Raw genomic sequence first — 26,081 nt, forward strand, 5'->3', positions numbered from 1 at the left:
GTTTGAGGAAAGAGATCTTTGAGCAGAGAGGTTTTGCTGCAGTCAAAGGTAAATGTCCCTGGTGGCACTCCATTCCTCAGAAACAATAGAGAAGGAGACAATTGCTTAACTGTAGAGACAAAGTAGCATCAGAAAGTCTCCGGAAGTTCAAAGCTCATCTCGCACTTTAAAGAAATTAGGTAAGACTCTGATATTGAATCCATGCATAAGGGACATTTGCAGAAATCCATAAAGTATTTCAGGGCGGGGCTGAAATGATTCACCAGCACACTATATGTATCGAGCTACCAATCTGTAACGGGTTAAGCACCCAAAATTCAATTCACAGTCGAGCCATATTGCAAAATAGGAGGAAAAAAGGTTCAGGTTATTCTTCCATAGTTTCTTTTTTTATTTTGTTTTTAAAAAGGTTGAAACACAAAAACATTACTGCTGGGCATTCAAAATTGACTATATTTATGTGCTTCTAGCATCTAAAGCTTAGAAAAATCATAAAGTGGCAAATGCTGCATGAGAGCAGCGCCCTGATTGATCAAGGGAGTTCCTGCTTTCAGTGCCGGTAGAGAAGAGAGGACCCGATGAGGATGTCGCATCGCATTCAGGTAAGTTTGAATTTTGTTTCTTTTATTTTGTGCACGTCCGTCTCTCCACTCCCCGTGGATGCCAGCCGCCACTGTAGTGGAAGCCCATTTACAGCAGGAAATGGAAATCCCTGCAGTGGGGCAGGATGCAGAACATACTGATGATTAACTACCATATATGTACATAATGCTGTTATGATGGGATATGAACAATGCAAAAAGAACAATTGATGGACAGAATGCAGTACAATGTCATACATTCACCCCAGTACCGAGATCTGGGCCTAAATCCATTGTGTTTTTGCTCACCACGTCATTCCAGTTTGGACCCAGCCATACGCCCAATGGGAACAGTCCAGCCCGAACTTCCAAGCCAGGTCCTCCCTGGACTGGAAACAAGCATCCTAGGACCGGTTTCGGGCTTTCAGCCCTCATCAGCCAGGATTGCTTGAGTCCAGTGGCATGGCGAGCAGGGGACCCACGTCTGGGCATACCCGTCCCACTTGTGTGACAAATGCAAAAAGAACAATTGCTGGACAGAATGCAGAACAATGTCATACATTCACCCCAGTACAGAGATCTGGGCCAAAATCCATCGTTTTTTTGCTCAACATGCCATTCCAGTTTGGACCCAGCCATATGCAAATCAGTCTTGACCCTGTGCCCCACGGGAATAGTCCAGCCCGAACTGCCAGGCCAGGTCCTCCCTGGACTGGAAACAAGCATCCTAGGACCGGTTTTGTGCCTTCAGCCCTCATCCGCCAGGATAGCTTGACTCCAGTGGCATGGAGAGCAGGGGATTTGCATAGGGTTGGGTCCAAACTGGGGTGGCATAATGGGCAAAAGAACAATAGATTTAACCAAAATCTTTTGACTGGGACAGAATGTTTGCATTGTCAGCATTCGGTCCATCATTTGTTTGCTGTAACACTTTTCGCCCTAAGTGGGATGGGTATGCCAGACGTGGGTCCCTTGCTCACTGTCCCACTGGATTCAAGCTAGCCTTGCTGAAGGGTGTCATACCCTGAAACCGGTCCCAGAATGCTTGTTTCCGGTCCAGGGAAAACCTGATCTGGCAGTTCGGTCTGGACTGTTCCCCTGGGGCACAGGGTCAAGACTGATTTGCATATGGCTGGGTCCACACTGGGGTGGCGTAGTGGGCAAAAGAACGATGGATTTAACCCAGATCTTTTGACTGGGAAAGAATGTTTGCATTGTCAGCATTCTGTCCATCATTTGTTTGCGGGATATGAACAATGACATATGCTATGTTGATTATACTGGTCAGATACCATGCATATGCTAATGTTGGAATGTACTCCCCGTAGCAAGCTCCAAATCTTTGTTTGATGGGGTAGAGGGGAAGGAGGACTAGGGAATGTTCTTAAATTGTAATGTTGTTTGACCGCTAAACCCAATAAAAGAAATATGAAAAAAACAAATGAGCTGTAGATTAAACTATATGAGCTCTAACCTGTAAACGTAGGCGCTCAGGAACAAATGTTTCATCTCAGTAATGGAAGCAGAGAGGCGCAGCATGCTGCCTTTCCTTTGAAACAGACAAACATGGGAGAAAAGGCAAAAAAACACTAGAAGTATATCACTGCGAAGGCTCTAGATTCACAACTGGAGAGAACAAGCTGAGTTCCTCTGAATAAGAGTTGTCTCTGAAATGCTGTCTTGCGGTTTCTCTCCTTGGTGGAGGATTTCATGGGTAAAACGTCTCATTGTAATCCCTGAAGAACCTATACTTTAGCCTTCTGGTGGATACTCTAACTATAGATTCCTAATTCAAAACATCCTGCAAGTGCCAGACTGAATCTGGAGATTTTTTTTATAGCAGTAGTCCCGCTCAACCATGGGTGATGATGTGCGGTTCATATAGTCTCCACCAGAGGGCTAACATAATTTTCTTATCGGAAACCTTTCCGTTCCATCAGACGGGGAGCATAAACAATTGTTGGTAGCAGTATGCTGAATACTAACTTGCCAGATTTTAGATGTGAAAAAAGGCCATGCCACAGAAAGCGTGGGTGGGAGAGCAGTGATAAATCTGCATGTAGATCGAGTATCCACCAGAAAGAGTGTCATAGAAAGTAAGCAACTTGTTCTTCTGATGGATTCCTCTAACAGCAGATCCATCACCTTTGAAGAGATGGCAAAGCAGAATATGTCACAGCCTAGTAGATGTCAAGGACAGGCACTCTATGTGTTAATGCAGTGGAAGCAGCCTTAGTCCTTATTGAATGGATTCTCTGACCTTTCAGCGGCCTTTTCTGACCACTGTGGAACAAATCTTAATGCAGAGGACTTTTCACCTTGACCTCTGCACAGACTTCCCTTTCTTTGATCCAGAGAATCATACAAAAAGTAGACCGTCCACTCAATGGTCATTGGTCTGATCAATGTCAAAGCTTAAAGCCCTTTTGAGGTCAGACCCATGGAGCCTCGCCTCTTCTGGGAGAGGAGGGGAAGCAAAGAATGCTGGTGGGGCGAAGACTGCCCAACGTGGAAGGGAGTCATGACTTTTGGTAAGAAGGGCGTCCAAATCATCAGCACCGATCTGTCCAGGAAAAAGACACTATATAGCAGTTGCACTGAAAGTGCCTGTAGTTCACTCATGTCAAGACCAACTTAAGGTCCCACTGTTGCATCAAAAATAGTGTGGGATGAAACGTGTCAAATCTTAATTAAACTTCATCACAACCAGTGATTTGTACAACGATGGTTGCTTTGGCAAATGCAGAAATAACCTATCATAGTGCTGACTGCAATGCCTTGCTGAGCTAAAGACAAAACAAACTAAAAGATTTACAACAGCTTTCCCTGGAGGGGTCAGTGTTTCGTACATCACATCAGGACACAAGTGTGCCCAAGCGCCCGGAATAAATGGATTTTGTGGAAGGGCGATTGGCGACAAGGATTACATCCACTACTTCAGGCAGCAAATTAAACACAGTTAATTGCTGCAGCTCATTCTCTACGTAGGTAAGTGTAGCTTGCATAGATTCAGGTGGAGGACTCTGTCCTATTGCTGAGACAAAAGGCTCTCGCCAAGTGGCCGTCTGATCAGAGGACAGATGCTCATGCTCAAGAGTTCAGTGTACCACACTTTTTTGGCCTAATCCAGGGTCACTAGGAAGACTTGGGCCCCGGTTATTTCCGCTCTTCTTCAGAACTTGGGCAAAAGAGGTAAAGGTGCGAACAAATACAGGAGTCCCTTGGTCTACTCCATCTGGAATGCACAGTCTAACAAGTGTTCTTGGAAAAACTCCAAAGCATAGAATTGTTGACATTGCATGTTCTCAACCATCGCTAAAAGATCTAGCCAGGGTTCTCACCACTGTTCAAAGACACCCTGCACCCCCTCGGGATGCAGACGCCAGTCATGATCTGTCAGACGACAATTGCTCAGTTCCTTTGCTCTGGCATTTAGGTACCATGCCAGGTGATTTGCGATCAGAAAGGTGCCCTAGCACTCAAACCACCTTCAGAGACATAAAGACTCCTGGCATAGGACCCAGAACTCCATTACGCTCTGCTTATTGCAGCACCGCATTGTGGTGCTGTCAGTGAGAACCTGCACCAGCCTCCCCTTGATGGACAGCAATAGGGCTTTCAGAGCCAGATAAATGGCTGGCAGCTCCAAAAGTCTGATGTAGATCCAGCCCTCTGCTGGAGATAGGGGTCCTCTGATCTTCACCTCACCCAGATGAGATTCCCAGGCCACCACTGAGGCGTCTGTCACCACTTTTAGGATCTGACTGGGGAAAGAAGAGGGGACAGCTGCTGGACCGCACTGTTGCAGCCACCACTGAGGATCTTGAGCCGTCTCCTCTGAGACTTGTGAGACCTCTTGAACATGGATGGAGTCAGAAAGGTTACCTTGATGCTGGACCGACTAAATGATTAAGTTCAATTGCAGAGCAGCCATGTGCCATCTGGCATGGTTGAAGAGGGGATGCACGAGGCCAAGGGGCCTTGGAGACTCAGAGCCACTCTCACTGTGATCCAGGACCAAGACTGAAACATCAGGATCATAGGTCGATTGTACTGGACATACTGCTGCAGAAGAAAAGCCAATGCTTCCATCGTGCCCAGGATTGCCCCAATAAATTGAAAGCTTTGCAAAGGAATCAGGTGGGACTTTGGCTTGTTTATAGTGAAATCCAATGTGGCAAAAGTTGGTCTGACTGCAGTGAGCCCTTCTTCAGCTGCCAGTCGTAGAGATACAGGAATACAGGGATTTCTGACCTCTGAAGATGATGGGTGTGGCTGCAGTCATCATTTTCATGAACACCCGAAGAGTGCTGGAGAGTCCGAAGGAAAGTACGGCAAACTGAAAATGTTCCTGGCCCACCTTAAACCACAGATGGAACCCAAGGGACTGCAGCATGGATAAATACTTGTCCTGAAAGTTCAAGGACATCATCCAGTCACCTGAGCCCAGAGCAGACAGAACATAAGCATTGTGAATTTGTCCTTCCACAGAAAGATATTAAAGAGTCAAAGGTTCCGGATAGGCCTGAGGCCTCATCCTTTTTTGGGATGAGGACATGGCAAAAGTAAGAACCCCAGCTTTTCCAAGTCTGGTACCCTCTCTATGGTACTCTTAGATAGCAAAAATCTGTAGCCGGGTGTACAGATGTTCCTCCAAAATTAGTTCTGGTGTGGGAGGGACAGGGGATGGGGAGGAAAGGTAGGGTCTGTTAGATGCTCTTGAAGCAGGGGAGGAAGAGGAGGAAGAGTTTGAAGACTAATGTGCCTCACGCTGCCTCCTAGACTTGCATCTGCGACCTCGAAAGAACTGGATTGTCTGCTGCATCTACAGCTTGGAAAGCAGTTTCTGACTATATGCCAGCCACTGAATTTCCGAAACCGACGCAGAAAATGTTTGACAGCGCTTAAGAGTCCCAAGGCATGCATTGTAGTTCAGCTGTCTTTAAAGTGTTCCAAAATGGAGTCCATCTTCTCTCCGAGGAGGTTGGAATCGATCAAAGAGTATGTCCATTACGGAGGCCTGTAGCTCACACGAGAATCCAGTGAACCTCATTCATGCATGCCTACAGCGAATACACTAGTACAGACAGCCCTGCCCTGGCAATCCGTGGTATACAGACCTGCGTGCCTAACATACTTGGCCATGTCCGGCCCATCTTGTATCGTATGGGCCAAGGACGGCGTAAGATCTTGCAAGACAGCTAGCAAGGTTTCACTGGCCATGTCCCAAAGAGATTTTAAGTAGTGGCCTATCAGACGTTTACAGATCGGAGTGCCAGGCTGGTGGAAAAAGGCATGCATTTGCTTAATTTGAAAATCCGGGTCACCAGGTGCCATTCTTTCACCTCTGACCACCTGCCTATTCACAAGCAGGCAAGATCATGGCTACAACCAAACAGTAATCACAGTTATCTGTGAGACCCTCATTAAATGGAATTACAGGCTCAGATGTTGCCGCACCAGGATGCAGACTTTCTGTCAAAATATTTGTTTAGGACGCAATGGAGGGCAGCTGTAATTCCAGTTCCTCAGAAGCCCTTCAAAGCTCTGCAGCAAATGCAGCACTCTCTTCCATTGTTGGCCCATGTGGCAAGCTCTATCTCAGGAGCGGTATTAAGCCACTGGCGTTCTGTAAATAAAGGTATACGGCATCATCAGTATATTTGGAGGAGCAAGCCAACCCCTTCACCGTCATCAACAACAACATCCTGGGGTGCATTTAGCATTCAAAGGTATGCCCCTTCCTGAAACTTGACGACGCTCATGGGCCCCTCAAAATCAACATGAGGATCCATAGCCCACAAACGATTTGACTTTCTCCCCAGGCCACACACTATCATTTTGTATTACTGATACTATTTCCTTTCCATCATAATTGCAAACATCTTTATAGATAATCCATAAAGGGCAATGAGGGAAATGAATTCACAGTGCAGCATGTCCAATTTGGCAATGGTATCCTTCATTTTAAACGCTTCCACATGAAGAAAGGTTCAGTCCATTTGGTAATAGTGATTTTTTTTTCAATCACAGTTCCTAATAACAGAAGGAAGAAAACACAATCCACAAAGTTAGATTTTCCATTTGACAATACTCAAACAAAGGAAAAAGCAAACCAAAAACAACCATGAAAAAAAGAAAACCCAACATGTGTTTCATGGTGTATTTTATATGTCCTTCTTCAGGTCTCGAAACACACTTTAAAAATTCTATTAATTTATCTGCGGGACGGGTGAGGTATATATTCGGGTTCTCGCCCCATTTCACCTTCATACAACTTTATCAATGCATTCCAATTATACGGTTAATCTTAAAACAACTACTCTCGCACTGAAGTTCAGCCAATTATATGAAATAACCCCCCAAAAAATTACTAAAAAAACTAAAGACAATATGGCAGCCTGTATCTTTCAGTGGTAAATTACGCCATATTCTTGGGTTGTTGCAATTGCAAACCTTAGTCAGTCGAAGGTTATAATAAGCAGTCCCATTGGCAAGGGGTTGGAAGTAACTCTCCGCTCCTTTCCATCTAATGAATCTTGTTACAACCCCTAGTTAAAAGTGAAAATCCTGAGGTGTACCCTGCTCTGGAACAAGATCAGAGTCAGAACAAAAAAAATATAATGAATCTTCTGCTTGTAGCTGCGACACAGTAAAGGCGCAGGGTTAGATTCAGGATGCATAACGACTGGTTGCACTTTTTGTTAGTACGACATCAGCCAGTCTCGTACCAGTGCTGGTTGGGGTTCCAACATGGGTGTCATCACCGGATCATCCTCTGGCACCAGTTGAGTCGACACCAGCACTGAGGTGGTAGAACCAGAGTGGAAGTCTGCACCAGAGTCAGTACTGGCTGATAATAGGTGCCACAGGGACGAACGACGCTGGGGAGGAAAGTGTCTGTGGTAAACCGACTGGAGACCCCGGAGGTTCTGTGGGCCCAAAGGTGTGCCAGAGGAAGTCAGAAGCACATACATAATTTGCAGCATAGCCTCTTTGAAGGCTTGAATTTGCTGCGAGGGGTGAACGATGGCCCAAGAATTTCTGGGTGCATCAGGTCTAACTGAAAAATCAGTTTCCTGGCCGGTGATCTCCAAGGAGTGCAACTTACATCATCACGTCCTCGCGCCCTCTCTTTGGAGTCAGAGTGGCGGGGTGGGTCGCGTCCCACTTTGTATTCTTACGGTAGTACTTGGACTTTGATTTACAGGATTACTTTGAGCTCGAAGTTGAACAGTCGCTGGAGCAGCCCCTGGACTGAGTCCAGACTTGTGACTTGGAGAGGGACCTACAAGAGGGATGAGGAGAGGGACCTACGTGAAGGCCATGACACCTTCTTGTGTTCGGCGGCATACATGTTCGCCTCCCAGTTTCAAATCGCCTTTGGGTGCATTACCGCACACTTTTCACATGATTGAAGAGTCATGTCCCGAGTTCAGACAGGAAAGACACATTTTGTATGGGTCTGTGACTGACAACTACTTCCTGCAGTCATGGCAGACTGAAACCTGTCATTTTTGGTGGGGAAAGTGTTCCCTTTCACACTGTAAAAAAGTTTGGGAGTTGTAAGAAACTAAAAAAATTTGGAGCAGGGCTCTGGTTCTAAGTCTGAAGGTGCAGAAATAAAGAAGAGACATCAGTATGCAGGGGTGGCGCTTATAGGCAGCTTTGCTCAGTCGCATATGGGGAGGTGTGGAACAGACACAGAAATGCATGATGCAACCGGATGGCACACAAGAGCACTCCTATGAAAAAATCTACAGATCCAGTCTAGTGCCTGGCGAATATTCTAAGGCATGGAAACACTGGTTAGAAAGATCCATTAGAAAAGTAGAAAAATGGAACATGTTGAACATCCAGTCATTAAGAGGTTTTCTAAATGTATACTTCGAAGGTGTAAAACTGTGTTGTCTGATGAAACGTGAACAGCTTTCCCTAAATGGTCAGGAGGAAAGCTTTTAATGTCAGTAAAATAGCATTCTGTTGCAGAAGGTTGATGTGAAGAACCTGTTCTTCTCGTTCAGTGGACACTACATATTTTTTTTAGGCAGTGTGGTAAATAATGCAGCAGGTGAGAACTTTGAAAATGAAATCCTTTAGGGGACATCTCAATCTGATGGGCCAGACCAGACTGATTACACGGATTCAGGAGGTTATGAGGGCCAGTATCTTCTGAAATCATCACACAAGGTTTGGCTTTAGGGTTGAAATCGAGCGACAACCGCCATGACACAATTTTCCCAACGTGGAACGCCATCCCATGCTCATATCCAGCACTGCGAAGAAAAACTGCAGTCACAATTTTCTTGAGTTACATGGAAGCAGAATCACGCCTGAAGAGTGTGCACGTGGTTTTCTATATGGAAGTAAATTACCTGTATTTTCTACTATACCAAAATGCGGTAGTCACAAAAAGTTTTGTTACACAGGTTTAAAAGAAGCAGGCTGTGAGCAGAAAACACGAGAATAACTTCTGTTGCCATCCTAAAAAGTGTTTCGCTCTCGATAAAACACCAATGTATACCTTTCCTTCAAGTCTATCCAAAATGTTTTCTTTCGCTTGTCAGAGGATGGTTTCCATTTCATGCAAGTCAATGAGGATTCAGGTCTTCATTCAAACTAGAGTAATCAGAGTGTGCCTCTATAGTAACTAGGTTAGGCATGCCTTCCACTGATTGCCAACATTCCATACAAACCACTTTGACTTACAAATACAAGCTTTTGTGAAATAATTTAGAGCCTTCAATGGCTTGTGTACGCAGAGAAGTGCAAGAATGCACAAATTCTCAGTTAAAAAAAAGTTAAATGTTTATTAACTTCTACAAAAGTATACTCCTTACGGCAAAAAAATTTACTACGCCATTGCCGCTCTCTTTGCCATTAGCATATACAACGTTTTATGCTCATGTTTAATTAAGGATGCCTCCAGAAGAACATAAATGAGCCATAAATCTCGATAAGATAAAAGCCCCTTTCTGTGAATAACCCTCGTGAGGATTAGTAAAGGAATGATGCAATAAACAGCTGATGATCTTTCCAGCAAGTCAAATACCTGGTAGAAGCCCTGAAAAAAAGCCACATGAAGAGTTAACAATAGAACAAATGAAGTTTGACATTCTCTGTACATGGTGCTTTTTTCCTACACAAATTGCTCACTGTTTTTCTCAGAATATTCACACATCTAAACCATCGGCTACCTTACAGAAAGAAGCATTACAAGTAGAAGGAGCATACCTGGTTCCCACGGTGCCATCACCGGAGTCTTGACTTCCTGCCTCACTTGGAGTGCTCACAGATTTGGAAGATGGAGACGTAGGAGGAGGGACTAAATAGTGAAACAGACATGTATCCGCTGTTACTACTCGTAGAGGTTGCACTGCTTATGAGGTTTCCAAATCAATTCAACATGAAGTATTTGAAATCATAATAACAGTCAAATTAAAATAGAAAATGATGGAAAAACAAAAGATACATGGATGAAAATGAATAATAGAAAAAAAGGGGGAAGAAGACAAAGTTAAAATGGCATGCTTTTCATGCAAATCGCTATATGGTTTTTAATGCATTAGGGTTTCGCAATGAAAACATGAATACTATGACATGATAATGTTTGATCTTTGACTTATACAGACTACGCCAACACTAACTTCTAATGGGAAACAGAACTACTCAGACCAAATGTATTTACCAGACATCAGCAGTTTCTAAACTAACTTACTCCTTTTACTAGGGAAAGAAAATGGAGCTGAATTAGGAAATTTTATTCAGTACTACTGGGACCCCCAACTCAAAAGGAAACTCATAACAGAGTGTTCAAAACATGTATGCAACTCCAGATGCTTGTGAGTCAAGCGAGACCATTTTTAATATGGTAGGAGTGAGGAATTCTTGCCCAAAATGAGAAGCAAAGGTGAGACGTACAGACCCAAAAGGCAACAAGTAGGACTTACATGTATACACCTATGATCACTGCTAATCGAATCTGCTTACACTCCGTTTAAAATACAGAGTCTTCCGCGTGGACACTCATTACAAAGAGGGTATCACATAAAGCCCGGGTATGCACTTTTGTAAGAATGACCACTTTTTTTTAAACCCTCATTTTCATGCGCTAATTAAATTAACAGCACTTTACACCACTAAAGCTGCAAAACTACCTTATTCTATTACAAGCTCCACAAAAATGTCATATAAACAGTCAATCTTAAACTTTACCTCGGTTTGCATATTTGTTTAACCTACTGTGCAGATTTGGGTACGTAAATGGCCATTCCTAACTAAATAACAATATATTTAAAATTATCTTAAAACATACCTAGTAATATGGAACATGTAAATGAGTCTTGAAAGAAAGAGAATATGTCTGGAAATTGATGCATAAAAAGCAGCATGCTTTTGGAAATGAATATTTAACAAAATTGCAACATGCGATAGTAACAAAAAAACTTTGTGGACAAGAAATTGGCTTATTTTTTGCATATTTTGCCAATCTTCGTCTCATGCATAAAATGTGCTTGGGTAAAAAAAAAGTCAAATGAAAACTTCTTCTCAACAATCAATAAACACATTGCATCTGTGTTCTTAGCAGCGTTTCGAATATAGAACCGTATGAATAAAAGTATCTGAAACATTTTAGTCGTACAGAGCTTACAAGTTTAAACACACTTTAAATAAATGTACATTAGTCATAATTTCAGGCGACATACGAACAGCTGAAAGAGATGAAACACGTTTCGTGTCTGCGGTTTTTCTCTTGGCTTGCCTCGCCTCAAAGACGTTTTACACAAAGATATAAATGCTAAACGCTCATCCTAACTAAAAATTATAAACGCGTTCATTTGCGATGAACGCTTACCTTTTACAACCTTATATGTAAAAGGACAAGGAAATAAATGAACTTCAAAAACACAGTGGTTTTCACAGGACACCAATTATTTCAAGCTGAATTTCCAGAACGGAGTCATCTCCACCACAAATTAACCACAAATTATGTTTCGAAACCACTATCTTTGGACTACTACTGCCATCTGCCGGACAAACGCTGGCCACTGCAGCTAAATGAACAGAACCATTTGGCTGCTAGCATTCCTTAAAGAACAAATCTATTAAAACGTATTGAAAAAGGGTCTCCGGACTCACTGGTGGCGTAGAGAATTAAAGTAGTTTGTAAGTTGCATGTTTTGGGTAAAGCAACGTGCGTTCTAGTACAAGCTCTGGGAACTGGAGTGATATCGAGCACTGCTACGTTGATACGTTCTTGTGACTGGCGAAGAGCAGCAAATCCTCTGTACCAAGTGCGTCACTGGTCTGATGCTGTAAATTAAGTACTATTATCCCTTAAAATAACCCTCCCACTCTACAATCATAGCATGTAGAAACAAGCATTGCCACAGCCTTAAGATATAGCGTTGGTCGCCTGCCTTTCTTAAAAATCTTGGTCAATGCTTGCTTTGTTTGTCGTGTTTTTACAAAACTTTATTGTTGGGGAAGATGCTGGGCCCTCCTTAATCTTAAAAAAAAAAAACAACACTGACTAAAAGTAAAACGCACACATTGTCAGATAATTCCAGCTGACTTAAGCTGGTACTGATACTGTGAATTTAGCCAATGGCTGACTGAAGTGGGCCAATCCTACAGCCCCAAGCTGAAGGGGGCTGAAGACATTTTAAGTAATGCCAATGGATGAAGAAGAGGGCTGCGGTTAGCCCCTATATTATACATACCGTTTTATACAACGAAAAGTTCTTTGTTCATTCCAAATGTAAAAAAACACCAATGTCAAGAAGAGCACATGAACTATGCCCCCAGCCACTAAGGCGCGCACATGTTTAGCTCCCAATCGGATCCCAAACCCTCAGTCTATCAAAAGCAGCGGCTGGTGAATGGTCCATAGGACAGATGATGAATGGCTCCATGACGGAGGTCATTCTGGCAAAACTAAAGGAAACTTCAGTATCCTCTTTACAGCAGAATGCTCAAATTGGATACAAAAGACCATGAGATTTGTTGGTCTCTCACCTATGTAACCTTTCGCTAAAATATTCTTGAAATGGCTGCCAAGATTCAATCTCAATTTTAAATTAAATAGAGAAACCCTTTACCACCTTAGCAATCAAGCTTTAACCTGAGGAGAGAGACTTAGACTGCCCTTCCTAATTTGCTATCGTCTTTAATACCAAGGATCTAGGAGGCATTGCCCTGTTAAAGCTTTGGACCTATTGGTAGCTTTCAACATCCTTGATCACAGTTTTCTAATTCAAAGAATGAAAGCGATGGTTTGTTGGAGGCAGTAGTGGAAAGGATTTCATCTTTGTGGCCCTGCTATTGTGTAATGTTTTCATTAAACCTCCTACAGGACATCGTATGCTCCCCTCAATGTTAAATTTCACAACTATGCCTACGATACACAGGTGGCGATTATGGAATTGGCAGCAAGAAGATATTGAGGTCTTCAGTTTCATAAAACAAATGGATAGACTCCAACTTAAGGAAACCCGACTCCTAAAATAAATACAATCAAGAGACCTTTTCTAGTTTAAAGGTAGGGTATACACCCATCTAAAGGAAAGGCCAATACTTTAAGGGGGAACTTTGTTCACATAATGCATCAATTCAGCCAAGTTAATGCAGTCATTTCACCTACCAAACATCATCTTTAACAAAAAAAGTGGCCTGAGAAATATACACCACTCGGGGTGTGTGAGTGCCTTTGCTCGTTATTGGAGCTATCCCCTTCCTACCTTCCTTCTCTTACCTGGAATCTCCCCACCCACTGACCTTCCAGAGCCCCTCCAGGAACTGCATACCTCTTGTTTCACTTCTGAGAAATATACAGTAACTTTAAGTAGGGCCCTATAGAGCTCATAAAACCTGTCAGAACCTCTATATCAAATATTCTTAAACTGCAGATTCTGCTAAGTACGACAGTAAGGACAAACAGAGCTGCTACTCCAAGAACCTGTATCACTTCTAACCCTACCTGTTCTATTTGAAAGACCCACCAAATATCTACGAACTGGCGGGAGAGCTCTGTCCATAGGAAGAATGCGGTCCTTGAAACCCACACAATAAGAGAGCAACACTTCGAAACCAAGGGGACAGGCCGGTCAAAATTCACCACACAACAAAAGGAAATTCCACCAGGCACCTAATCTTAGGAGATAACACATGTGGGATAGTTTGAATATATGGCCTTACGTTAATTCAGAGGATCATCAGGTGCCTGTTGCCTGTATGTGGGGCACTATGTGTTTGACCAAAACAGGCATGCCCGGGCTCTACACACTCTACGCACTCAATGTTACATGCATAATTCTTGCCTGTGTTCCCATGCATATTGTCATATCTTTGCTATTGCCCTTGGAGTCCTGGTTTGCTGCTTCTGGAGTTTGTTATATTTCTACAGTTGCACATTGGTTTTTTTAGGTTTTTTATTTCTTCCTACTTAGAACCGCCCTGAGAAACGTCATAAGGTTATGTAGCCTACTTGCCTTTGCGGTGGACATAAGATTATTTATTCATTCATGATGTCCTCACTTTGAATGCTGGTATCCTAGTGTATTCTTGTGTAAACTGTTCGCTTGCGTACTGATATACCTGCTGACTCAGTACTGTGAATTTTTGTTGAGTTACAACTAAATGACAATTTGAAACAGTTCATAAAAAAAACCTTTACTGTGCTGACCACACCTAAATCTGTGCGAGCTGTTCACAATAAACTTTAAGCCATCTCACTGCGAAAGCTTGAGTGGCCAATTCGGACGACAAAGCACTGTGTCCCAGCTTTAATCACTCTTGCCCCCACTTTGGTGACTGCAGCTTTTCTCTACCTTCATGACCTGATGGGTGTGCCAGGGTGGGAAAGTGATCTTGCTTGGGTTGTGGGCTTGGGTTCTGTAATAAGCACAGGATGTGAATGGAAGGTGTCCAGAACCATGGAGCACATTAAAAACAAGACATGACATGCATGCATTTGCTCAATCGTTGCAGTGACAGCCTCCCTGCTGTTCAGTGTGCCCATCTACCCATCGCGGGATCTCACAGTTCAAGGGAACATTAATTAGGTAACTTGTTTATAGTAGAAATAAGTCGGTTTACCTTATTTTTAAAATAACGGTTGTTTCATAATAGTTTACAATGTGTATTTAAGGGTAGTATTTAGCATTGCGCTTTCTGTAGCTATCCCATCCAGAATGTGTATTGGGTCCAGACAATGAACAATGGGACCTGGGTGTAGATGGGAGAGGGCCATTCTGCCAGCATAGGAAGGGCGAAGCTGTTCCCTGCCCCACTTACATTTCAAAGGTGTTGTCTCAGCACACTCACAAAGAACCTAACACCAGGCTTTTGTCATTCCAGACATCTTGGGACTTGGGCAGTGAGGAAGGAAATTTCTTTCAGGCCCATCTGGGGGAGGGGAAACTCCATAAGTTTCTTCCACTTCAAAGCTGGGTCTAGGTATACATAGTGCACCCTCAGACCAACTCTTCAGTACACTCATGGACCTGCAGAACACTACAAAAGAACTGCCTTGTACTCAAGGATTGCCATACTGCTGGAGGCCTCTCTTGCTGCTTTAAGGAGAGAGGATCATCTCATTTAACCCATAACTACCAGAGTGACTCAAGGGTCCGTTGGCTGACCTTCTGTTCTGAGTTACAGGGACACCACCAGCTCCAGAGGCCTCCCTGCAACTGCCCAGCTAACCTGCTGCAACTGGACCTGCCTCAGCACTGCTGGCCTCTGTTGGTATAAGTTTCTGATCCCCAAGAGGTGCCTCAGCACGTCCTGGACGCTTGGCTTGCATCAGTTGGGCTCCTCTTGTTAAATCCTACAGTTTTGAACTCTGCGTGCCTCACTTTCAGAAGTTAACTTTTTCAGCAGAACTACCATGGTCTCTGTATCAGGCCAGCACTCTATCATGGTCGACCTGGACTTGTGAATTTGTCCTGGTCCAGCGTGACAAGATATGCACAGTTAGCTCCTTCTGCTTCTTGCCACTATTTCCAAAACTTTAAAATAGCATACAGTCGGTTCTACTGATTTACTTTTTGGCAATTTGGTCTCAAATTGTTAATTCAATTTTTCTGTTTTTCTAAATTAGTGTGCAACTTTCATTGTGTTGTGTTTTCAATTTATTATTGTTTAGGTGGTGCATAAATACTTTAAACATTGCCTCTAAGTTAAGCCTGACTGTTTTCGTGCCAAGCTAACAGAGGGTTAAGCACAGGTTAATTTAGTATTTTTTTGGTTCACCCTGACAAAGATAGTGGTTGTTGCTTGTTTAGGGCTTACAACCCCCTGAACCAATAACCCAATTTCTCCCAACAATATAAGTAGGACTTGTTCATTTCATGTTTATTGTTAGTAGAGTTTAGATTTTTTCCATTTAATTCAAAGATAGAACTCAATTACCCCGGAACCAGTGCTTGATCTCTATAGGTTCTCTGCATACGTTTATCCACCCACGCAAAGTCAAAGACCCAACCAGATCAGAGAGAAAGGTGAGCAAACTCCATGCCAAATGCTATACTGCTCAACCTTGTGTAAACCACCTTTAGCTTTTTTGCCAATTAGTCTAAGGAGGCTTATACGTCGCTTAATATGTGTTACCTTTGATTATTAGTCTTGGAATGCATGTGATCAATGTCAAGGGTAGGAGGCAAATACTACTCCAATCAACTTTGTAGCCACACCTTCCCAACCCACAGGAGCCATCTTTTGCATAGCTTCTGTTTAGGTATATTAATACGTAAACAATTACCAAATTTTAAGGTAGAACAATTAAACAATTGGGGTAGGGAACTTATTCTTCCATCTTGCTGCTGACCTTCAGTTTCATTCCTAGCCACAAATATGTCTGTATGTTGGAAACTGGCAATGTTCCATTTTATCAAGTTGTTGTCTAAACCTTTTCTACCAACACTTACTGTTGAGTTCTCTGGAATTAAATTTCTCAAATCATCATCTTTTCACAAACACTGGCGTGGCCAGCTACAGCTTTAGATATGTTACGGCTCACTCCTCTAGGTTCTCTCTTAATTCCTTTAATTATAAAGAATCACTGCGATTTCCCATCTCCCCTCTTTAGTTTCCCCCTCCTTATAGATCAACTAGCGGCCCGTCCTGACGTTGTCCGGGTATGACAAAAATGTCTACAATGGTTAGAATAGGTATGTATATTTTATTTCAAAACCTCATGGTGTACCACATTCGTTAAGGCTGTAGGGTAAGTAGGTCCTCAAGCATGTAGCTGTTCTCAAGAATAACACGCTATTTGTCGCAATTTTAGAAATTGTTTGTTACCTGTGTTTTAGATCCGTGCAGACACGCTACTGCTGGGTGTTCCTTGCAGCTGAACTTATGGCCGTTAGTGGCTCATCTGGGAACGTTTTCCCTTTTGTGCTCCTGCGCACCTCACAGTCCCGTGACTCAGTCGTCCTTGCTTCTCCTTTGTGGCAGCGCACTAAGTCTCTGCCCGCACCTCCGCCCTTTCTTATAGATGGGTCCTCACAATGAATGAATTCGCCCCAACGATGCTCTGTGTGCATGGGCTTGCATTTGCCTCTGTATCACCTGATCAGCATGCGGCTGCATGTGCCTCTGCAGCCGCTGATCACTTGGTGAATGTTTACTGTGTGTGCGTGCTCCAAATGTGTCCAGCCACTCTCAGAAAGCGCCCCAGCGATATGTGCCTCTGCATCCGCTGATTGCGGCGCCAACGTTCAGCGTGTGTGCCTGCTGTCAAGTCCCTTGGCCTCACAGTGTACAAATGCTGCACCGCGATGCTGTGCGTGTTCCAAATGTCTCCCTTTCAATGTGATAATGCGCCCCAGCGATGCTCATGTGCCTCTGCATCCATTGATTAAGGCGCCGACGTTCAGCGTGTGTACGTCATCCAACGGCGTACTCAGATACTCACATTTTCTACGTCATAGAACGCAATTCTCACGCTTCAAATGTCATACAATGCTGAACGCACATGCCCACCTCAGAGGTGGTGCTACATCCAACGGACTACTTTGTCCCACAACGTGCTTTTTCCCTTCCAAACTACATTTTGCGCTGGTGTATAGCCTATGTCCATCTGCTTTGCCTCACCTTTCCAATGCTGTATGTGGTGTTCCAGTTGGCGCAGTGGTTCCGGAGCTTACCCGCCTCAAAGGTTTGGTCTCTCTCTTTATATTATCAGTATGGATAGGATGTGGTTATATTTTCATGATTTGTAGTTAGGATGGTGTGCTCACACTCACATTTTACTCATAAGAACTAGAGAACATTCTGAAATACCCCCTGCTAGAATTCTGGATTGACACAGGTCATGCTTACTTGCACAAGATTAGAATTAAATCAAGCTGAGAGAAGGTTTTACCCTTGTGTGTGGAGTACTGGGGACCGAATATTAATGCACAGGCCACCTTAAGATTCAGTTACATCTAAGAGTTCAGTACGCCAAACACCCCCAATTTCTCCTAAATCCCTGTTTGGACAATGTTCCCCTTGCTGTCAGAAGTTTATTCATCTGCCTAATGGAGCTTCTAGAAGTTCACTTCAACATGGTGGCTGAAGTGCCTATAATGACGCTTGTCAAGTCTCTGAACAAAGACCTATTCTGCCAGAGTTGAGCTACAAGCCAAACTCATTGCAAACATTCATCTCCAATGCCTTTCTGCACTACTATCAGATTCCCTTTGGCTCACTGGTCACGTCCTCTTTAGTGAACTGACTTTGCTGTAAATATCTATGGCAATTCTGCATTTCATTGTGGTGAGGGATTTAAATGTGCTGTCTTATTCTGAATTTGGCAGACATGGGATGACTTGGGCGAGTTTCATTAACATGATACCTACATTTGTTTGGCAAATATAATTAAGAACTCCGTGCAAGATATTGGGCGTCAGGAAAGATCCTGCAATCTTCCCAACACCAGCTGCTTCTTTTATAATGTCCGTTGTATATCAGTCATAATGGCACAATGTCAAAAAGACAATGCTTTAAATAGAAAAGAAACATGTTAAATAAAGCCACACTTTACTGTTACTTCAGTTACCCCTTAATCACCATGTAAGTGAGCATGTGAATTTTCAGAGCCATGTATCTCCATTTACTTGTTAAAAGCTTTAGCCTAAAAGATTCTCTCACTTTATTTATTCAAAAAGACTGCCTGCAATCTTGTTCATTTTTGTATAGCACTTGAATAGAACTGTGAGTGCTTTGTGTTGTTAGGTCTAGATAATAGATGTGTTGTGAGGAATAGTTATTTTGGAGGAAAAAGGCACACGTAGTTTGGATTTAGGTAGCAGTATCACTTACAGTAAATTATACAATACTAAAATCTATGACACTTGTTAAAACATCGAAGAACTAAATGTTTGTCAAAGGAAGTTGCATGCAGAATGCAATGCCAATATTTTAATTCTGGAACGACTGTCCAACAAAATACAATCAGTTGTGTCAAGTGCACCATGCTTTAAAATGGTTGCGATTTGTAGTGAATTAAGTCTTGCTACAACTGGGGAGACAGGATCTTGACATATGTCCCCGATACATTCTTGCTGCAGCATATTAAAGGCACAATGACCTGCAGATTAAGCAGACAGGCATCCCCAGACAAAGGCTACTTCCAGAGTTTGGAAGAGTGCATATTGTTTCAGTTTGATATTTTTTTCTACAAAAAATAACAAGTTACTTACTGTCGCTCTTTCTGGTGGATACTCTTATCTATACCTCAGATTCCTCAATTTGTGAATAACTCCAGGAGTCACATTGGATACAGAAAGAATTGATCTAGAGATTTTTATTAGAGCACTTCTCCCACACACCCGCAGGTGGCGTTGTGCGGTACCAGGTCGACTTCATTCTGCTTTGGAGGGGACTCTAGAACCACATATAATTGCCACCTGTGCGCGCTGACAGTTTCTTTCACGACTTGATCTCCACTATCGAACATGGATGTCAACAACTGATCATAGGCAACAGCGGGCTGATTTCTATTTTGGGACAATTTTAGATGGAGAAGTCACCATTCTACATGACAGGGAGGTGGGAGGGAGGATGGCGAGGAGTCTGCGGTTAGATAGAGTAGCCACCAGAAAGAGAGTTACCCAAGGTAAGTAACTTATTTTTCTGGATTGATACTTCGACCAGAAGATTCCTCACCTTGTCCACAGATACCAAAGCAGTACCTCCCTAGTTGGAGGTCCTGCAGAGTGACTCATAGTAAAAAGTTCTGCAGGACTGAACGGGCGAAATGCCCCTCCCACCGATTCCGATTATCAAGGCAGTAGTGCTTTGTGAACATGTGCACTGATGGCCATGAGACGGCATGATTGATGTCCAGAACATGCACTCCACACGCCAGCACAGAGGTAGCAGCTTTGGATCTGGTTGAAAGAGTATTCATCCCCTCTAGAGGCTGCTTCTTGGCCAATGCGTAGCAAATCTTATCACAGAGAACTAACCTCAATATGATCAATTTCTGCACTAAATTACTTTTCTTGGCAACAGAGAACCCCAAGCGCTAATCATCGACCTGATGTTTCTTGGTATGTTTGAATCCAAACGATGGAGTCTTTCTCCTTTCGTAGGGTGAGGTGAGGCAAAGAATGTCAGAAGAGTGATGGATGTATCAACATGACAGGATGTCACAACCTTTGGCAAAAATGCCACCTCAGTCTATAGCACCAGTTTATCTGAGAAAAGGGAGATTTAAGGTGGTTAAAAGGAGAGAACTTGTAACTCACTCACACAATGAGCTGATGTTATCGCAATGATAAGAGTGTCTTGAGAGTTAGTAGACAAAGGATATTTGTGCATTAGCTCCAAGCCGGGTCTGGTGGCGCAGTGGACTAAAGTATCCACTGTAGGGGCCTGTGTTTGAGCTCATGGTCACAGGTTCTAATCCCGGCAGGTCTACTCAGCCTTTCATCCATCTGAGGTTGATAAAATGAGTACCACTGAGTTGGGTAACAATATACATCTGTTATTCAGCACCTTGAGACCCTTGGGTGGTAGGTGAAATTTACAAATACACATGTTATGTTAATTCACAAATGTGAGAAACTAATTAAGACCCCACAATGGCATCATAAAGGGCTAGGAGGGGAACCTATGGATCTAACCTTTCAGGAAACGTATCACAACTGGGGCCTTAAGCAAGGATGGTTGGTTCGGTAAACATAAAATGGCTCAAAAAGTAGACAAATAATCTTTAAAAGTGCCAACGGCAAGCCCTTGCTGGTCTAAAGACAACACAAAAAGCAACACAACCAACAATTTTGCTTGCAATGGGTTTGTATCGGGAGAGCTACACCAGGCAACAAACCTATTCCAGCGCTCAGTATAAACAGATTTGGTGGATGGCGACCTGGTCGCCAGAATGACATCTACTACTTTGGGAGGTAGATCATATACAGTCAACTGCTGCTGCTTAATTTCTATGCATAGCGGTGTAAGTTGCACAAGTCTACAAGACCCTGCCCTGCTGCTCAGATAGAAGATCCTTCCAAAGCAGCAGACTGATGGAGGACATATGCTCATGACCAGATGTTCAGTGTACTATACTCTCCTGTCCAATCCAGAGCCACTAGGATGACTTGTACCTTGTCTCTTTTCATCTTCTCCAGAACTCTAGGCATAGGAGGAAGAGGCAGATGCAGAAAGGCATACAGGAGTCCCAAGCTCCATTCTATGTGGAATGCGTCTTAGAAAGAGAGCCTTCATGGAAACTCCAGCGCACAAAAGAGTGGACATTGTGCTTTCTCAGTGGTGGCAAAGAGATCGAGCTGGGGTTCTACTCATTGCTGGAAGACTAGAAACAACAATGCATCTAAAATTGTTCCGACAAATGGGAGTCACTGATGTAGTCAGGCTGACTTTGGCTCACTGAACGAGAACCCTAAATAGGTTAGGAGGTTTGCTGTTGTCTGGAAGTAGTCTACGACTGACTATGGTGAGTTAAGTGTATTTCTAAAAGGCACCATCATCCTCAAGGGTATCTTGGTGCTGACCGTGTGTGTGGGTCAGATTGGTTAATTGAAAAGCCATTTCTTCTAGTGGAATTCAAAAAGAGAGGAGAATGCTCTGATGTGGAGTGGGTGGTTGTTCCATGTTTTAAGAGCGAAGCAAGGGAACACCAGTCCTATTCTGGTTATGTGTATGCATGAGATGTGTGTGGGTAGGAGTCCTGCAGAGCGGAGGGATTAGTGTGTATGCAAGAAGGAGATGCAACTGTTCAGGTAGGTGGTGCATAAGTTGTGTAGTGCCTTGAATGGAAATGTGAGGAGTTGAAATGAGCTTGTTTGTGTATCAGGAGGAAGCAGAGCTCTCTGAAGTGTGGTGTGATGTGAGTTCTGTGTGGGAGGCTGAGGATGAGCTGGTTGCAGACTTTTGGATGGTTTGTACTCTTCTGGTGAGGTGCTTGGAGATCCCAGAATAGAGGGTGTTCCCGTTGTCCAACTTGCTAGTGACTGGGGTGTGAGTGATAGTTTTTCTAGTTTTCCCTGGGAGACATTTGAAGATCTTCCTCAGCATCCTCAGAGTGTGGAAGTAGGATGCAGTGTGGACTTGTACGGTCATGTCCAGTTTGTAGTTGAAGATGAGGATCACAAGGTTCCTGGCAAGAGAAGGGTGCTGGGTCGGGGTCAGTTCTGCTGGCCACCAGTTGGGAGTTCCATGGTGAGGTGTTCTTGTTGACGATCACCACTTCTCTCTTATTAGTGTTGAGCTTGAGATAGCTGGTTTTCATCCATAAAGGGACTTCAATCATGCAGGTGAAGAACTTATATCTTGTGTTGGGGCTCTTGTCTCAGAGGAAGAGTATGAGCTGTGTGTCGTCGGCATAGGAGAGGATGCTGATGTTGTGTTAGTTGGATGACGTTGGCTAGAGGGATCATGTATGCGTATGAAACCTAGAGGCAACCACAGAGGAGTCTGCAGGCTTTCAAGGAGTAAGATGCCAGGCTGCCAGGTGCCGGCTGACAGCTTGTTTTTTATCCGACAAGAAGCAGATTCAGCGGAGAGCAGGTCTTTGGATACCAAGCTTGTGCAAGCACCTGATGAGAATGGGGTGTAAGACAATGCCAAAAGCTGCAAGTCCAAGAGAACCCTGGCTGCCTTGTTTCCTCAGTTAATGATCATGAGGATGTCAGCTGTGGTGGTGAGGGGTGCTGTGTTTGGGCCTGAATCTAGACTGTATTGTGCCTTCAGCAGTCAGTCGTCCAGGTAAGGAAAAACTAGTATACCCAACCTCTGAAGATGTATTGTGACCACTGCTCTGCTATTCCTTTCATGAGCACTACAGGGGCACTGGTGAGGCAGAAAGAGAGCACGAAAAACTGAAAATGCTCTTGGCACAACTTAGGCCGCATGTAAGTTCTGCGGATAGGAATTTGAAAATAAGCACCCTGCAGGTTTAGCGCTACCACCCAGTCTTCCAGATCCAGGGCAGATAGAAATTGGGCCAACATGACCACTCTGAATTTATCCTTCGTCAGGAAGCAGTTGAAAGGGCCAAGATTTAAAATAGGATGAAGGCCTCTGTTCTTCAGCATAAGGAAATAACAGGAGTAAAATCTAGTCTCTAGTTCTGAAGCTGTGCCTTCAGTTCTGAAGCTGTGCCTTCAGTACAGGTCCTTCAGCCAAAGGTACGGCCACTTTTTGGCACAAAATGGATAAAGGGTCATCTGAGAGCTGCTCTGGTATGGGTGGAATATGTGGACGGTAGAACCAGAATGGAAGGGCATAATTCTTTTGCACTATTTGGAGAAACCATTTGTCAGATGTAATGCTCTTCCTCCCTTGGAGGTAACAACTTATATTTCCTTCAAGGGGATCAGTCGTGTGCTTCAGAAGGCAATCTAAAGTGGCTTGGAAGCGGAAGCAGGAGGGGTAGGGGAATAGGCGGTACAATACAATACAACAGAATTTTTAAAGCGCACGGCTGCCTTTGAAGAGGTATCCCGGTGCTAGCGGTTTTAAAATGCACTAAAGAATAAGCCGTAAGATACAAGGAGCCTAATTATCAAATAAATATGTTTTCAGTAGTCTGGGGAAAATAGACTCAGAGGGAGCAAAACAAAGGGTTTGAGTAAGCAAGTTTTAAAGTTTTGCAGCTAAATAAGAAAAAGAACATCTGCCTCTTCTAGCCTTATTAATCATTGGGACACTTAATAGATTCTGTCCTGATGGTAGGGAAGCAGTATTTTCATCAAATAACCAGAGCCTTTATGCTTGCTAGCTCTATAAGCCAGTATTAAGGCTTCGAATTTTATACGACTGGCCACAGGCAGTCAATAAAGACTGCACAGATGGGACAAAATTGGGACGTGAGCAGGTAGCTTCAAAATCAGCTGAGCTGCAGCATTTTGAATAATTTGCAAACGGTGAAGCAGGTAAGACGGTAAACCAAAATACAAGCTATTTACGTAACCCAGTTTTGAGGTTATCAGAGCATAGATTATTTTTTTGTTTAAATTTGTTTATTGGGATTTTTCATGTCATGGTACATAATTATACATCATCATTAACACATGTTAACAGGCGATTACTGGCATTCAAGATGGTTCCATTGCAGTGTGGATCGACAATCCCATCATACATCAGAAATCATGTGCAGACAACCACTGATGGCTAATCTCGTCCTCCCAGACAAATCGGGGTTTATACCCAGTCGATCTACAGCTCACAAAACCAGAACGCTGTTTGCGTTATCGCACTACTTTACCCCAAACACAAAAGCTGCGGCAGTCCTTTTAGACGCAGCAAAAGCCTTTGATTCAATTGAATGGCCCTACCTCCACACTATACTGCAACGGAAGGGATTCCCCCCAATCTTCCTACAATGGGTTTGTATATTATACATAGCGCCTACAGCGTGAATAAAAGTTAATATATATGTATCCGATGATTTACCAATTGCAAGAGGCACAAGACAGGGGTGCCCTTTGTCCCCTTTACTTTTTGCAATAGCCCTCGAACCATTGGCATGCAAAATACGACAGGGTCATAAATGTTTTGGGCTCCAATTCCCACAAAGGCCATTTAACATCTCGCTTTATGCAGATGATATGGTGTTATATGTTTGTGACTCGGATACAAACCGGTCTCCTCTTCTGAGGGGATATTGAATATGCTACTTACCAGTATGCATCTGTTCTTGGCATGTAGGGCTGCTAACATTCATATCGTAGCATTAGATCGCCGCCTAGTGTTGGGTCCGGATGATCGCACATTGTTGTCCTGGAAGAGTCTTCGAAGTATCCTGAGATGGGTGGCTCCTCCCCTGGACTACAGTGCGCATGGGCATCGGCTCCATCCCCAGATTGTTTTTCGCCATTGTGGCAGAAGATGGAGTGAAAAGTGTAAAGGATGTCCATGCTAATGAATAAATACAATAGTATATCTGCAGCTGCGACAGGCACCGGGGAGGAGGGCGGGCGATATGAATGTTAGCAGCCCTACATGCCAAGAACAGATGCATACTGGTAAGTAGCATATTCAGTTCGAGGCATGTGGGCTGCTAAATTCATATCGTAGCATAGAATACATAGCAGTCCCTCCATCAGCGGCGGTTGCCTGTGCCAGCTGCAGAAACCTGAAAAAGTGTTTTGAGAACAGCCTGTCCTACAGCAGCTTGCTGCTTGGAATGTACATCAACACAGTAGTGTTTTGTAAAGGTATGTGGTGTAACCCACGTGGCTGCTCTGCAAATATCCTCTAAAGGAATGTTCCCTAGGAAAGCCATGGATGCCCCCAATTTGCGTGTGGAGTGCGCCCTTGGGGGTATCGTTAAAGTGCGCTTGGCCTTTTGATAACATATCTGGATGCACTTAACAATCCACCTGGCTATTCCTGCTTTGGAAATAGGGTTGCCTTTGTGTTGTGGTGCGAAGGCAACAAAGAGTTGTTTTGTCTTTCTAAAGGGTTGTGTCCTGTCTATGTAGTACATCAACGCCCTCCGTACATCTAAGGTATGGAGCATTCTTTCCGCCACCGTTTGTGGGTTTTGAAAGAATGCTGGCAAGTCAATAGTTTGGTTGAGATGAAACTGTGACACCACCTTCGGAAGGAATTTGGGGTTAGTGCGTAGCACTACCCTATTTGGATGAATCTGAATGAATGGCTCTTGGATTGTGAGCGCTTGTAGCTCACTAACACGCCTCAGTGACGTAATAGCTATTAGGAAAGCCACTTTCCATATTAGGAACTGGAGTTCACACGAGTGCAGTGGCTCAAAAGGTGGTCCCATCAGTCTGGTGAGGACCACATTGAGGTTCCACACCGGAGCTGGTGGTGTTCTTGGGGGAATGACTCGTTTCAGGCCTTCAAGAAAGGCTTTAATGGCAGGCACTCTGAAGACAGAGAGGTGCTGCCTGTTCTGAAGGTAAGCCGCTATGGCGGATAGATGTATCCGAATGGAAGTGTACGCTAGATTGCACTTGTAAAGATGCAACAGATAGCAAATGATGTCAGGGATAGATGCATCTAGCGGGTTGATGTCAT

The 26,081-nt window shown here is 43.7% G+C and overlaps 1 protein-coding gene across 4 annotated transcripts in view; it reads right to left on the minus strand.

Annotated features, from left to right (window-relative positions):
• DYNC1I2 (dynein cytoplasmic 1 intermediate chain 2) overlaps positions 1 to 26,081 on the minus strand; it is a 459,267-nt gene that overhangs the window by 282,245 nt on the left and 150,941 nt on the right. For all 4 annotated transcript variants that reach the window (XM_078681574.1, XM_078681573.1, XM_078681572.1 and 1 more), the window contains exon 4: positions 9,816 to 9,906. In XM_078681574.1, coding sequence (XP_078537700.1) covers positions 9,816 to 9,906 — 91 coding nt within the window. The remainder of the gene's footprint in view (positions 1 to 9,815; positions 9,907 to 26,081) is intronic.

The sequence above is a fragment of the Lissotriton helveticus genome, chromosome 3_1 (assembly GCF_964261635.1).
Source record: "Lissotriton helveticus chromosome 3_1, aLisHel1.1, whole genome shotgun sequence".
NCBI classification, from domain to species: Eukaryota; Metazoa; Chordata; class Amphibia; order Caudata; family Salamandridae; genus Lissotriton; species Lissotriton helveticus.